Below are 13,211 nucleotides of genomic sequence, written 5' to 3'. Positions count from 1 at the left end.
AATAGGATAGGGGGCCGACACAAGTCGAAGTTTGAGAAACACTGGTCAATAGGATAAGGGGCCGACACAAGTCGAAGTTTGAGAAACACTGGTCAATAGGATAGGGGGCCGACACAAGTCGAAGTTTGAGAAACACTGGTCAATAGGATAGGGGGCCGACACAAGTCGAAGTTTGAGAAACACTGGTCAACAGGATAGGGGGCCGACACAAGTCGAAGTTTGAGAAACACTGGTCAATAGGATAGGGGGCCGACACAAGTCGAAGTTTGAGAAACACTGGTCAATAGGATAAGGGGCCGACACAAGTCGAAGTTTGAGAAACACTGGTCAATAGGATAGGGGGCCGACACAAGTCGAAGTTTGAGGAACACTGGTCAATAGGATAGGGGGCCAACACAGTCGAAGTTTGAGAAACACTGGTCAATAGGATAAGGGGCCGACACAAGTCGAAGTTTGAGAAACACTGGTCAATAGGATAGGGGGCCAACACAAGTCGAAGTTTGAGAAACACTGGTCAATAGGATAAGGGGCCGACACAAGTCGAAGTTTGAGAAACACTGGTCAATAGGATAGGGGGCCAACACAAGTCGAAGTTTGAGAAACACTGGTCAATAGGATAAGGGGCCGACACAAGTCGAAGTTTGAGAAACACTGGTCAATAGGATAGGGGGCCGACACAAGTCGAAGTTTGAGAAACACTGGTCAATAGGATAGGGGGCCGACACAAGTCGAAGTTTGAGAAACACTGGTCAATAGGATAGGGGGCCGACACAAGTCGAAGTTTGAGAAACACTGGTCAATAGGATAGGGGGCCGACACAAGTCGAAGTTTGAGAAACACTGGTCAATAGGATAGGGGGCCAACACAAGTCGAAGTTTGAGAAACACTGGTCAAAAGGATAGGGGGCCGACACAAGTCGAAGTTTGAGAAACACTGGTCAATAGGATAGGGGGCCGACACAAGTCGATGTTTGAGAAACACTGGTCAATAGGATAGGGGGCCGACACAAGTCGAAGTTTGAGAAACACTGGTCAATAGGATAAGGGGCCGACACAAGTCGAAGTTTGAGAAACACTGGTCAATAGGATAGGGGGCCAACACAAGTCGAAGTTTGAGAAACACTGGTCAATAGGATAAGGGGCCGACACAAATCGAAGTTTGAGAAACACTGGTCAATAGGATAGGGGGCCGACACAAGTCGAAGTTTGAGAAACACTGGTCAATAGGATAGGGGGCCAACACAAGTCGAAGTTTGAGAAACACTGGTCAAAATGATAGGGGGCCGACACAAGTCGATGTTTGAGAAACACTGGTCAATAGGATAGGGGGCCGACACAAGTCGATGTTTGAGAAACACTGGTCAATAGGATAGGGGGCCGACACAAGTCGAAGTTTGAGAAACACTGGTCAATAGGATAAGGGGCCGACACAAGTCGAAGTTTGAGAAACACTGGTCAATAGGATAGGGGGCCGACACAAGTCGAAGTTTGAGAAACACTGGTCAATAGGATAGGGGGCCAACACAAGTCGAAGTTTGAGAAACACTGGTCAATAGGATAGGGGGCCGACACAAGTCGAAGTTTGAGAAACACTGGTCAATAGGATAGGGGGCCGACACAAGTCGATGTTTGAGAAACACTGGTCAATAGGATAGGGGGCCGACACAAGTCGAAGTTTGAGAAACACTGGTCAATAGGATAAGGGGCCGACACAAGTCGAAGTTTGAGAAACACTGGTCAATAGGATAGGGGGCCGACACAAGTCGAAGTTTGAGAAACACTGGTCAATAGGATAGGGGGCCGACACAAGTCGAAGTTTGAGAAACACTGGTCAACAGGATAGGGGGCCGACACAAGTCGAAGTTTGAGAAACACTGGTCAATAGGATAGGGGGCCGACACAAGTCGAAGTTTGAGAAACACTGGTCAATAGGATAAGGGGCCGACACAAGTCGAAATTTGAGAAACACTGGTCAATAGGATAGGGGGCCGACACAAGTCGAAGTTTGAGAAACACTGGTCAATAGGATAGGGGGCCGACACAAGTCGATGTTTGAAATACACTGCTCTAACTAGTGCTGCCTTGTTTATTTTTTTCTAACCGTTGTATGAAATAAGTCATGAAACTGATGAAATAGTCATTGCAAATCACGTGGTCATTTGGTATTAGTATTGGTATTGGTCATAGCATTATTTTTTTCCCCTTCACTTAAATTGTCTCTGTTTGCATTAGTTCTATTTTTGTACTCATATATTTACCAATTTGACGTCTAATGAGGAGACATGTACTTTTACAATTTTGCTTGACCACTTGTTTTCAACTGTCATAGCCCTAAGCCCAATAGCCTGCCACTTAACTCGCATTTTTTTGGTATTGATTTAGTAGATCTAATGCTATTATCTGATAACATTAAGCCAGTGATGACCAAAATACGGCCCGCGGGCCAGATCCGGCTCGCGACGTGGTTCCGTCCTGCCCAAAATGTTGAAAAACAAATAGAACAAACCGTTCTTTACCGAACACTAACAAAATTTTTTCAATGTCACGATTTTGTTTTGGGGAGGTGTTAGTCCACAATCATTTGACATTCGTGAATTTGGAGGTGCGTATTAATCTATACTACTGGACGGATGCGGTATGCGCGCTGGACTGTCGTTAAGTTAGCTCGATGGTCCGCTGCCGTCCCCCGTAGTCCTGCGGGAGGTTTGGACAAAGAACATTTTCAACTTTGAAGGAAAATCCAAAACGTAAAGCATTTTTGTACTTCACTACTTGGCTAGTTAAGAAGCAAAATGCTGAATATGTTTTTCTTGAGTTTGATTATTTAAAAATCAGTTCAATAAAGTAATTCAAAATATAAAAACACTTCACAATCAGGGCCGGATGTACGTATGTGGAGGTCCCAGGGCAGGATTTTTGTGAAGGCCTCTTCAATTTTTCGAAAGCTTTAAAAAAGATCCACTTAGGAATGAAAATACTTAGGCCTATATCTATCTACTTCTATCTAAAAACATGCTATATTTTAGATAAAAGAAATAGAGTCTTGTAAATTTAATCTGTACATTTCTGAGTTTGTGGAGGGTACTGTCGTAAGTCCGGGGCTGTATTGACTTATTCCGTGCATGCTACAGGCGTACACATCTCAATCACAGTTTTGCCAGCTGTAAAAATGTGAAAAAAATGTTAGAAAAAAAAAACTTTAAAAGTTTCTGACCCGTCGGAATTCGGATATATTTTTATCTCATTTGTGGAAGCCCCTTTCTTTTGGAGGCCTCGGGGCTGTAGCTCCGCCTTCCCTCCTTTAAATCCGGCCCTGTGTACAATCCAAATAAATATTTGAGAGACGCAGAGTTAGCTATCGGGGTTGTTGGTCATTAGTCGTTGGTCATAACTGACTGACATGAAACACTAAAGTAGAAATAAAATAAAGTGAAGAAATACGCGATTAAAAAGAATCCAGCCAAGAATGAGCACAAAAACAAATGACTAACAATCAACGACCAATGACAGTGAACAATGACCAACGACCCCGATAGCTAACTCTGCGTCTCTTATAGTGCCGTTCAAATATTTCTTTGGATTGCCTACGTCACTACTGGTCCCTACTGGTTCATTCACCAAGCTTCCCAAACCTCCACCTTGACCGTACATCCAGTTTATTCAAAGCGAGGTTATCTAAAAGGATCATTTTGTTTCACAAACACACAATGTGACCTAATAATACCGACAGTTCACGTCCCCTGGTCAGCTATTATCATGTGCTGTCACGTGTAACATACACGGACACATGTCGCATTCAACATTAATACCTCAAAATATAAACCCATAAAAATAGCATTGGTCATTTTATTTCCATTATAGGTAAATGTCGTTTGGCATTGAAAAGTGTTATTAAAGACCCTGTCCCCTAATGCACAAATCTTTATTTATTGTGTATGCAATACTATATGTGATACATACATTTATTAAACATAAATGAATAGCAGCACCAGGGACCAAGTTTTTAAGAGAGAAAGTAGGGAATTAAATGCTACGAAAATAAGGGACTGCGCCGACCGAGACTCGAACCAGTCTCAGCACCTAGCATACAATGCTATAGTATACTAATACCCTCACCCTCCCGCGTGTACTAATAGATTTTAAGATCTAGACCACATGCAGCAGGAATTGATTTTAACCAATTTTATTTAATGTTACTTTTTGTATGCAATTATATCAATGTCCTATGAGAAATTGTTATGTCAAAATATCTCTTATTACTGAAACAAAAGTTGCACAATCTAGCTATACATTATTTTGTTCCTTCGGTTATGGGACCCTAGTACTAGATATAGAATAACATAACAAGAGAGATGTAAAGTGTTAGAGATTATTGTTCATGTAATTTTTTTTTCACACCAGATAACAGCAGAAACAAGTTCTTAGAAACATTGAAATTAAACTTGTTCAACTCAAGTATTTCCTGCCCTCAGAGCCGTTCTAGAGCTGTTACCTTTAGGGCCCCCTAGTCACGCAGCGTAGATGGAGCCTTTGGAAGAGAAGCTCCGCCCCCCCCCCCCCCCTCCCATTCTCGTTGAATATAGAGGAGATATCAAATTTTTCAATTATCATAACGTTCCAGACTGCCGTTAATTTGTTGATATCCGTATATCTGCTTGAAAAATATCCTCTTTTTATCCGTATCATAAATGCGTCCCACTCTGAAGAACTTATTATATGGGCCTCTCCCGCTGTGACCTTCATATTTTGCCACATCCAGAGCAAGCACAACTAACCATTGTCCGCATGTGATCGATTAAGATTTTCTTTTCGCCGTCTGCGTCTGTCCTCGGCAGCGGATTATCTGTTGATACAAAGCCTACAATTCACTAGTTACCTACTTACATAACAATTTTAGAACCACTGAGTTATGCGTTTTAACTAAAAGTATAAAAGATTAGAAAAAAGACTCTTACATCGTTCTTCCTCTGAAATATCGTAGGCTTATAAAACGGCAGTATGAATCCCTGCAGTCATCTTCTTCTGGTATTAATTTCCGTTTTAGCTGTCGTGCCATTAGCAGGTAGTGTATGCTCACAATTGAAGACTGTTTTGTTTTTTAAATTGTTCGTTTTGAGAGCTTTCTTTCTTTAATCGTAAACAACATTAAAGTAACTGGAACAGAAATAATTAGAATCTTCTAAAAACATGAAGCCCTTATTAAAAATGTAATTTGAATTGAAACGAAACTTGCTTTAAACTAAATCAAATGTTCTCTCTGTTTACATCAGTCTATGTGTTTATATTTTGTTGTAAGTAGCCTACTGTCTTGTTATAAGTAGCCTACTGTCTTGTCATAAGTAACCTACTGTCTTGTCGTAAGTAGCCTACTGTCTTGTCATAAGTAACCTACTGTCTTGTCGTAAGTAGCCTACTGTCTAGTCATAAGTAGCCTACTGTCTTGTCGTAAGTAGCCTACTGACTTGTCATAAGTAGCCTACTGTCTTGTCATAAGTAGCCTACTGTCTTGTCATAAGTAGCCTACTGTCTTGTCATAAGTAGCCTACTGTCTTGTCATAAGTAGCCTACTGTCTTGTCATAAGTAGCCTACTGTCTTGTCGTAAATAGCCTACTGTCTTGTCGTAAATAGCCTACTGTCTTGTCATAAGTAGCCTACTGTCTTGTCATAAGTAGCCTACTGTCTTGTCATAAGTAGCCTACTGTCTTGTCATAAGTAGCCTACTGTCTTGTCGTAAATAGCCTACTGTCTTGTCATAAGTAGCCTACTGTCTTGTCATAAGTAGCCTACTGTCTTGTCATAAGTAGCCTACTGTCTTGTCATAAGTAGCCTACTGTCTTGTCGTAAATAGCCTACTGTCTTGTCATAAGTAGCCTACTGTCTTGTCTTAAGTAGCCTACTGTCTTGTCATAAGTAGCCTACTGTCTTGTCGTAAATAGCCTACTGTCTTGTCGTAAATAGCCTACTGTCTTGTCATAAGTAGCCTACTGTCTTGTCGTAAATAGCCTACTGTCTTGTCATAAGTAGCCTACTGTCTTGTCATAAGTAGCCTACTGTCTTGTCATAAGTAGCCTACTGTCTTGTCATAAGTAGCCTACTGTCTTGTCATAAGTAGCCTACTGTCTTGTCTTAAATAGCCTACTGTCTTGTCATAAGTAGCCTACTGTCTTGTCTTAAATAGCCTACTGTCTTGTCGTAAATAGCCTACTGTCTTGTCGTAAATAGCCTACTGTCTTGTCATAAGTAGCCTACTGTCTTGTCATAAGTAGCCTACTGTCTTGTCATAAGTAGCCTACTGTCTTGTCTTAAATAGCCTACTGTCTTGTCATAAGTAGCCTACTGTCTTGTCGTAAGTAGCCTACTGTCTTGTCATAAGTAGCCTACTGTCTTGTCATAAGTAGCCTACTGTCTTGTCATAAGTAGCCTACTGTCTTGTCATAAGTAGCCTACTGTCTTGTCATAAGTAGCCTACTGTCTTGTCGTAAGTAGCCTACTGTCTTGTCGTAAATAGCCTACTGTCTTGTCGTAAATAGCCTACTGTCTTGTCGTAAATAGCCTACTGTCTTGTCGTAAGTAGCCTACTGTCTTGTCGTAAATAGCCTACTGTCTTGTCGTAAATAGCCTACTGTCTTGTCGTAAATAGCCTACTGTCTTGTCATAAGTAGCCTACTGTCTTGTCATAAGTAGCCTACTGTCTTGTCATAAGTAGCCTACTGTCTTGTCATAAGTAGCCTACTGTCTTGTCATAAGTAGCCTACTGTCTTGTCGTAAATAGCCTACTGTCTTGTCGTAAATAGCCTACTGTCTTGTCGTAAATAGCCTACTGTCTTGTCGTAAATAGCCTACTGTCTTGTCATAAGTAGCCTACTGTCTTGTCATAAGTAGCCTACTGTCTTGTCATAAGTAGCCTACTGTCTTGTCATAAGTAGCCTACTGTCTTGTCATAAGTAGCCTACTGTCTTGTCGTAAGTAGCCTACTGTCTTGTCATAAGTAGCCTACTGTCTTGTCATAAGTAACCTACTGTCTTGTCATAAGTAGCCTACTGTCTTGTCATAAGTAGCCTACTGTCTTGTCATAAGTAGCCTACTGTCTTGTCGTAAGTAGCCTACTGTCTTGTCATAAGTAGCCTACTGTCTTGTCATAAGTAGCCTACTGTCTTGTCATAAGTAGCCTACTGTCTTGTCATAAGTAGCCTACTGTCTTGTCATAAGTAGCCTACTGTCTTGTCGTAAGTAGCCTACTGTCTTGTCATAAGTAGCCTACTGTCTAGTCATAAGTAGCCTACTGTGTTGTCATAAGTAGCCGACTGTCTTGTCATAAGCAGCATACTGCCTTGTCATAAGTAGCCTACTGTCTAGTCATAAGTAGCCTACTGTCTTGTCATAAGTAGCCTAGTGTCTAGTCATAAGTAGCCTACTGTGTTGTCATAAGTAGCCGACTGTCTTGTCATAAGTAGCCTACTGTCTTGTCGTAAGTAGCCTACTGTCTTGTCATAAGTAGCCTACTGTCTTGTCATAAGTAGCCTACTGTCTTGTCATAAGTAGCCTACTGTCTTGTCATAAGTAGCCTACTGTCTTGTCATAAGTAGCCTACTGTCTTGTCGTAAGTAGCCTACTGTCTTGTCATAAGTAGCCTACTGTCTTGTCATAAGTAGCCTACTGTCTTGTCATAAGTAGCCTACTGTCTAGTCATAAGTAGCCTACTGTGTTGTCATAAGTAGCCGACTGTCTTGTCATAAGTAGCATACTGCCTTGTCATAAGTAGCCTACTGTCTAGTCATAAGTAGCCTACTGTCTTGTCATAAGTAGCCTAGTGTCTAGTCATAAGTAGCCTACTGTGTTGTCATAAGTAGCCGACTGTCTTGTCATAAGTAGCCTACTGCCTTGTCATAAGTAGCCTACTGTCTTGTCATAAGTAGCCTACTGTCTTCTCATAAGTAGCCTACTGTCTTGTCATAAGAATGCTCAGATTGGCCATTATTAATCTGCAACATAATTCTAACTCTAGGCACAAGAGTAATAGACAATATGTGAAAATATATTATAATAATGTTGTTTAAAACCATCTGCTTTTTATTACAAGTTTGCGGAGGATAGGGTCTGTCCACTTTGTAATTTTATAAACATCACTTATATTTGGTCTTCTTCCCTTTTTTTTTTTTTATTATGTAGGCCGTCTGTAAGATTGTTTTCAAATGTCGTTGGATTTTGTTATTTGAGCATACCATATGCGCTGTTTCATTTTGGTAGGCCTATATCTTATGTTATATATTACAGACGTTACATCTAAAAAAAAAAAATAGAAGATAATACGTCCTACGCATTTCATGTGACAATCTTGTCAAGCATGTTAATCAATGACCAAGTTGTTGGTTTTCCTGGCTGATTCAGGCAACCCATTCCATTCTCTAATGGCACTAGGGAAGAAGGAGTATTTGTACAAATTTGTTCTAGGGTATGGAATAATAAATGTGCCTCTATCTTTGTGTCTATTTCATTAGGTTTTGTTTTTCTATTTGAGAATTATGGTTCAGTGTTTTATGTATTATAGCTACTTCCCTTTTTATTCTTCTGTCCTAAGTGTCTTTAAGTTTAGTGATTTTGTTAATGGTGCTACTCCAATCAACTAGTTATCTTTTTAAAAAAAAAATGATAAGTGAAAAGAAATTTAAAGATTTGGAGAAAAAAACATAATGGTATTAAAAAATAAAATAAATAATATATCCAGCCATAAAATTTTACATCATTTTTTTCAGCTGGTTCTCAGCTAGAATTTCGAGCCACTCCTTCAGCTATTCATCCAATCCTGACAACAACATTCCAACTGCGTTGTTCTTTACAGACTTATCCATGGATGAAAGATGTTGCTAGCCCTCAAGTGACATCAAACCCATTTCTGAAGTATGTGACATATGCTAACTATTATACAACTCCTTACTACTACGATTGGCAAAGTACTGACACTTCTACTCCTTACTATTACAACGGGCAAAGTACTCCATCGTCTACACCAAGCGCTGTGAACGCAGACGTGGCTCACATTACGTCCATTCTTATCACCAAAGTCACCAACTTCGGCCGTCGAGAAGCTGTGGCCAGTGTGACCCTGTTTGACCCTCCAACTGCTGATGGATACTACGCCAGCCAGGCTCAAGTTGAAGGGAGTTGTGAACGATCTCCGTTCAATGGTGAAAAGGGCTATCTCCTTGTCACCTGGACCAGGCCACTCCAAGAACAAGCGGGAGAGTACTTGTGCGAAATATCAGGTCTAAGCAGTGACAAACATCCGGTCACACTGCAATCGAATGTTCAGATCTCCTTCTCTCAGCCTACAGTTTCGGATCTCATCGGCTACATCTCAAACAACGAGATGCGAATTTCACAGCTGGAGAAAGAGAACAACCTACTGAAGCAGGAAGTCCTGACTCTAAATACCAGTGCACCGGTGAGTTCAGTGGGCAATATCAAAGCGCAACACATCCAACAAGGATCCGGGGAATGTAATTATTATTACAGCTCGTACCATTGGGTAAACTTTTACCCCCCTTACACGATGACAACAACTCCTATAGTATTTCTTTCTGTCACCAACTGGACAACCTCGGGTTATTCAGCCAGAGCGAGAGTTACTGCCCATAGCATTAATAACAATGGGTTTAATTTGGAGTGTGATGTGTACGATGCCACCTTACAATACGAGTGGTTGGCCATAGACAATTAAACAAGTCACAGTATCCATAAGGATAGATTCAACAAGCCATAGCGGATACAGTATCCACGGAGATAGATCAACCGACAACATAAATACCTTTATTTTTCAAATAAACAGATTTTTTTTTAAAATGGTAACTATATAAGCTTATAATGACCATACTATAATGATACATTTTCATGAGACTGTTTACTAATTATAGATCTAAATGTGTTATTTCACTTCTGTTTTTTTTTATTAATATGATTATTTTGCATTTTCTTTCAAAAAAAGATAAACAGGCCTATATAGCCAATTATATATAGAAAATATAATCATAGCCTGTTATATATAGGCCGATATATGTAATAATTATTTGAAGCTTTCAAAAAGATAATGCTCTATAGGGGAAAGTGGGTTAATATGAGATACTTAACTTTAAAGAGGTATAAAACTTATAAATGATATATTTTTACCAAAAGCTAATATAAAATGGATTCAGTATATATGAAATAAACCTTTCACTAAAGATTAGATGGATTCGAGCATTACATTCTGAGTTATAGAAATAAATTAGCACAATGATTGTTTATATCATACGTTCCCTTACGAACAATTTTAAAAGAATTACATTCTAATTATTGTCTTATAAATGTTTTCTAAAATATTAAAGCCCACACGTCTTGTTTTTATTTTATTTTTCATCCTTTTAGGTCAAGCCTTAGCAATCTATTTATACATTGCATGCGGCCCGCCAGAACCCCTGGCTTATAACGTATTATATATATAGACCCCCCTAAAAGTAAATGATGTAACAACTATCTTAATTTTGTTCAATTAGAAATCTTGCCATTTTTTGTTAAAAATGAGTAAATAGAAAGGTAATTAGCTAAATAGAAATGTGAATAGAAGTAATAATTTAAAAATGAAAATTAACACTAAATTGGGGACAGAGGTCAGTTTTTAAGACTAAGACTGCTTTATTAATCTTAACGGAAATGTGTTGTGATTACAAGGACTCTTTTCTCATATAAAGACAACACAACAGAAACATACACATAAATACAACAGAGTTCAACAGACACAACATGAGTTCAGCGACTACACACAGGCGTAATATTGTGAGTGTAACTTTTGATGCTCTTTTTATGATACTTTCTAGACGGCGCAACAGTTTAGTTGAAGCGTTGCCTTGACAACAAGTTATTCCGTATGTTAGCAGATTTCGTATAGTAGCAAAACAATTCTTTATACAATGTAGACTGGTTTGATTATTTATACACATGGAACCTTGCATCGAGAGAAAGAGATCTGCACACCTCGCTCATAAGACAAAACCTAGTCCAAAATCTCAACAGGTTTTGAAATTGCTATCAAAGTGGCAAAACTGATTGTTAGTCAGATTGCCAAGAACTTCTGGATAAATACTTTCAAAAAAGTATGTCTAGGAAATAGCAAAGCTCTGTTTGCTGGCATAAAAGCAGCCCTAGGTCCTACATCCTATTTACTTGTGTGGGTGGATGAAAATGCTTTTTTCCCCTAGAGTTAGTTATTATAACGCTTTGAGTAAATCTATATGATTGTAGATGTGGACCTCAGTAGAACCGACTAGTTTGATAAAATGATGGTATCTATAATACGCTTTGGCAGCACATATCTATAATATTCGATGCTGACCACTTTTGTCATCCAGGGAGCTGAGGGCTTTTTTTGTTGGGGGGGGGGGTGACAAAGGACTAAGTGACTTGCGCTGAAAATTTTGAAAAAGTGAGCGATGAGGATTCAAGCAACACGCTGACCTCACTCTCTCGCCCTAAAGCCCATCCTTTTCCAGAAGCAAAATTTGGTCAAGACGTCCGAGGATGAGTTTGGGTGCAATGGATGACCAGAGACTTTCTATGTGTCTTGCATATCTATCAAATAACTAGATCTAGGTCTATGCAGTTAGATCAAAATCTTGCAATCAAAGAATAAAATACGTGTTAAGAGTAGATCTACATTTGCTTAACTAACCATGTCAGCGTGTATTTTCTCGCCTAATAAACACTATCACAGGGTCATCAGTAACCCGATTACACGTAGCCTAATAAAGTTCTTGGTTAGCCTTACACTGACCAGTTTGTTAGAATCAGTCGGACACACGATCTATTTACTTTTTGAGACAGGGAGGGGTGTGGGGATAAAAATGTTACTTTTTATTTCTCGATTGGTTATCCAAATGCCTTATTTAAGAAGTATAGTTCCCCCTTTCAGACCTTGTGGTCTGTGGCCAGCACAACGACCAATCGCCCTAATTAATGTCAGGTACCCATTAGAGCTTGGTGGACTCAGAGGCGCCCGAAGATCCCGAAATTAAAAATCCCAGTCTTCACCAGGATTCGAATCCCGGTCCCCGGTTCGGAAGCCAAGCGCTTTACCGCTCAGCCATAGCGCCTCCAATGCCTAATTTAGATCTATATAACTGTACCAGTGACGATCATTGATATGGACTAGGCCGTTACTAAGCCTAACAGCCACTGAAAGAATGAAGCAGTACGATTGGTTAGATCTAGATTCGCTTTCAGTATTTTTGAGGGAATAGATGTACTAGACTCAACCTAATAACAAAATCTCATAGAACCCCGTTGTTCTTAATGTCAAGAAAAAAAAAAGGATGATGCAAAGAGGTGCTTACTAAATTTCATTACTTCTCAGTATTAATTGTTTTAACCAAACAAATGATATTAATAATTGATGTTAATATTTTAATGGTACGTTACGTGTTTATTTTTCTATGTATTATATCACGGGTCATATTTTCATGCAACATTCATAACACAGTACTGTCCCTTGTCCATCGACACATCACGCTGACTGGTATTACTGGCCTGTCTCTCGTGTGTCAGTAGGTCGCACAAACATTAACCTTATCGCTCTAGAATTGCAAATGAAATGTTTATTTAAACCTCACAATAAAACGGCCGTATCACAACTCCCTCCCAACCCAACACACTTTATCCTTCTTATCGTATCTTATAAAATAAAGATGTTACTTCAAAAAATGATTACGTCCTACTCGCCAAGCATCTAGTCCTTCATATTATATGTACTTTTTTTTTTGTTTCTTTCATTCTACAGACGAAAGGCCCGCAATATCATAGAGTATGCAAAAACACTTCTTACATAGGCCCATCATTGATTAACATGATTGACCTAGAAACACGCGTAGGATATATATAGGCCTATGCATCCTCTGTCTGGGACCCGTCAACTCAAGAAAACATCAAGAAACTGGAACAGACACAAAATAGAGCAGTGAGATTCATAACAAACGAATATTCGCATTTGACTAGAGTAACACCTTTAGTAAAATTACTAAATTTAGAAAGCCTTCAGTATAGAAGACTTAAAAGTGAAGTAACAATTACATATAAAATACTAAACCATAATCTTCAAATACAAAAAAAAATAATTAAAAAATTGTAGGCTACTAACGCTCCTTCTTCCCTTGTGCTATTAGAGCATGGAATGTGTTGCTTGAGCC

General features: G+C 39.4%; 1 protein-coding gene across 1 annotated transcript; it reads left to right on the top strand.

Annotated features, from left to right (window-relative positions):
* Nucleotides 1-4,901: 4,901 nt before the first annotated feature.
* Nucleotides 4,902-10,222, top strand: LOC129923352 (uncharacterized). The gene is made up of 2 exons (XM_056013865.1): nt 4,902-5,061; nt 8,754-10,222. The coding sequence occupies exons 1-2, from the start codon at nt 4,998-5,000 to the stop codon at nt 9,716-9,718; spliced, it is 1,029 nt and encodes a 342-aa protein (XP_055869840.1). The 5' UTR covers nt 4,902-4,997; the 3' UTR covers nt 9,719-10,222.
* Nucleotides 10,223-13,211: the final 2,989 nt, after the last annotated feature.

The sequence above is a fragment of the Biomphalaria glabrata genome, chromosome 16 (assembly GCF_947242115.1).
Source record: "Biomphalaria glabrata chromosome 16, xgBioGlab47.1, whole genome shotgun sequence".
Classification (NCBI taxonomy): domain Eukaryota; kingdom Metazoa; phylum Mollusca; class Gastropoda; family Planorbidae; genus Biomphalaria; species Biomphalaria glabrata.
The sequence above is the reverse complement of the archived record's forward strand: the minus strand, read 5'-3'. Positions and strand labels throughout refer to the sequence as shown.

Coding starts and splice junctions, on each gene's coding strand:
- LOC129923352 (XM_056013865.1), top strand. CDS start 4,998: ATGAATCCCTGCAGTCATCTTCTTCTGGTATTAATTTCCGTTTTAGCT. Junction 5,062..8,753: donor AGCTGTCGTGCCATTAGCAG/GTAGTGTATGCT, acceptor CATTTTTTTCAG/CTGGTTCTCAGCTAGAATTT.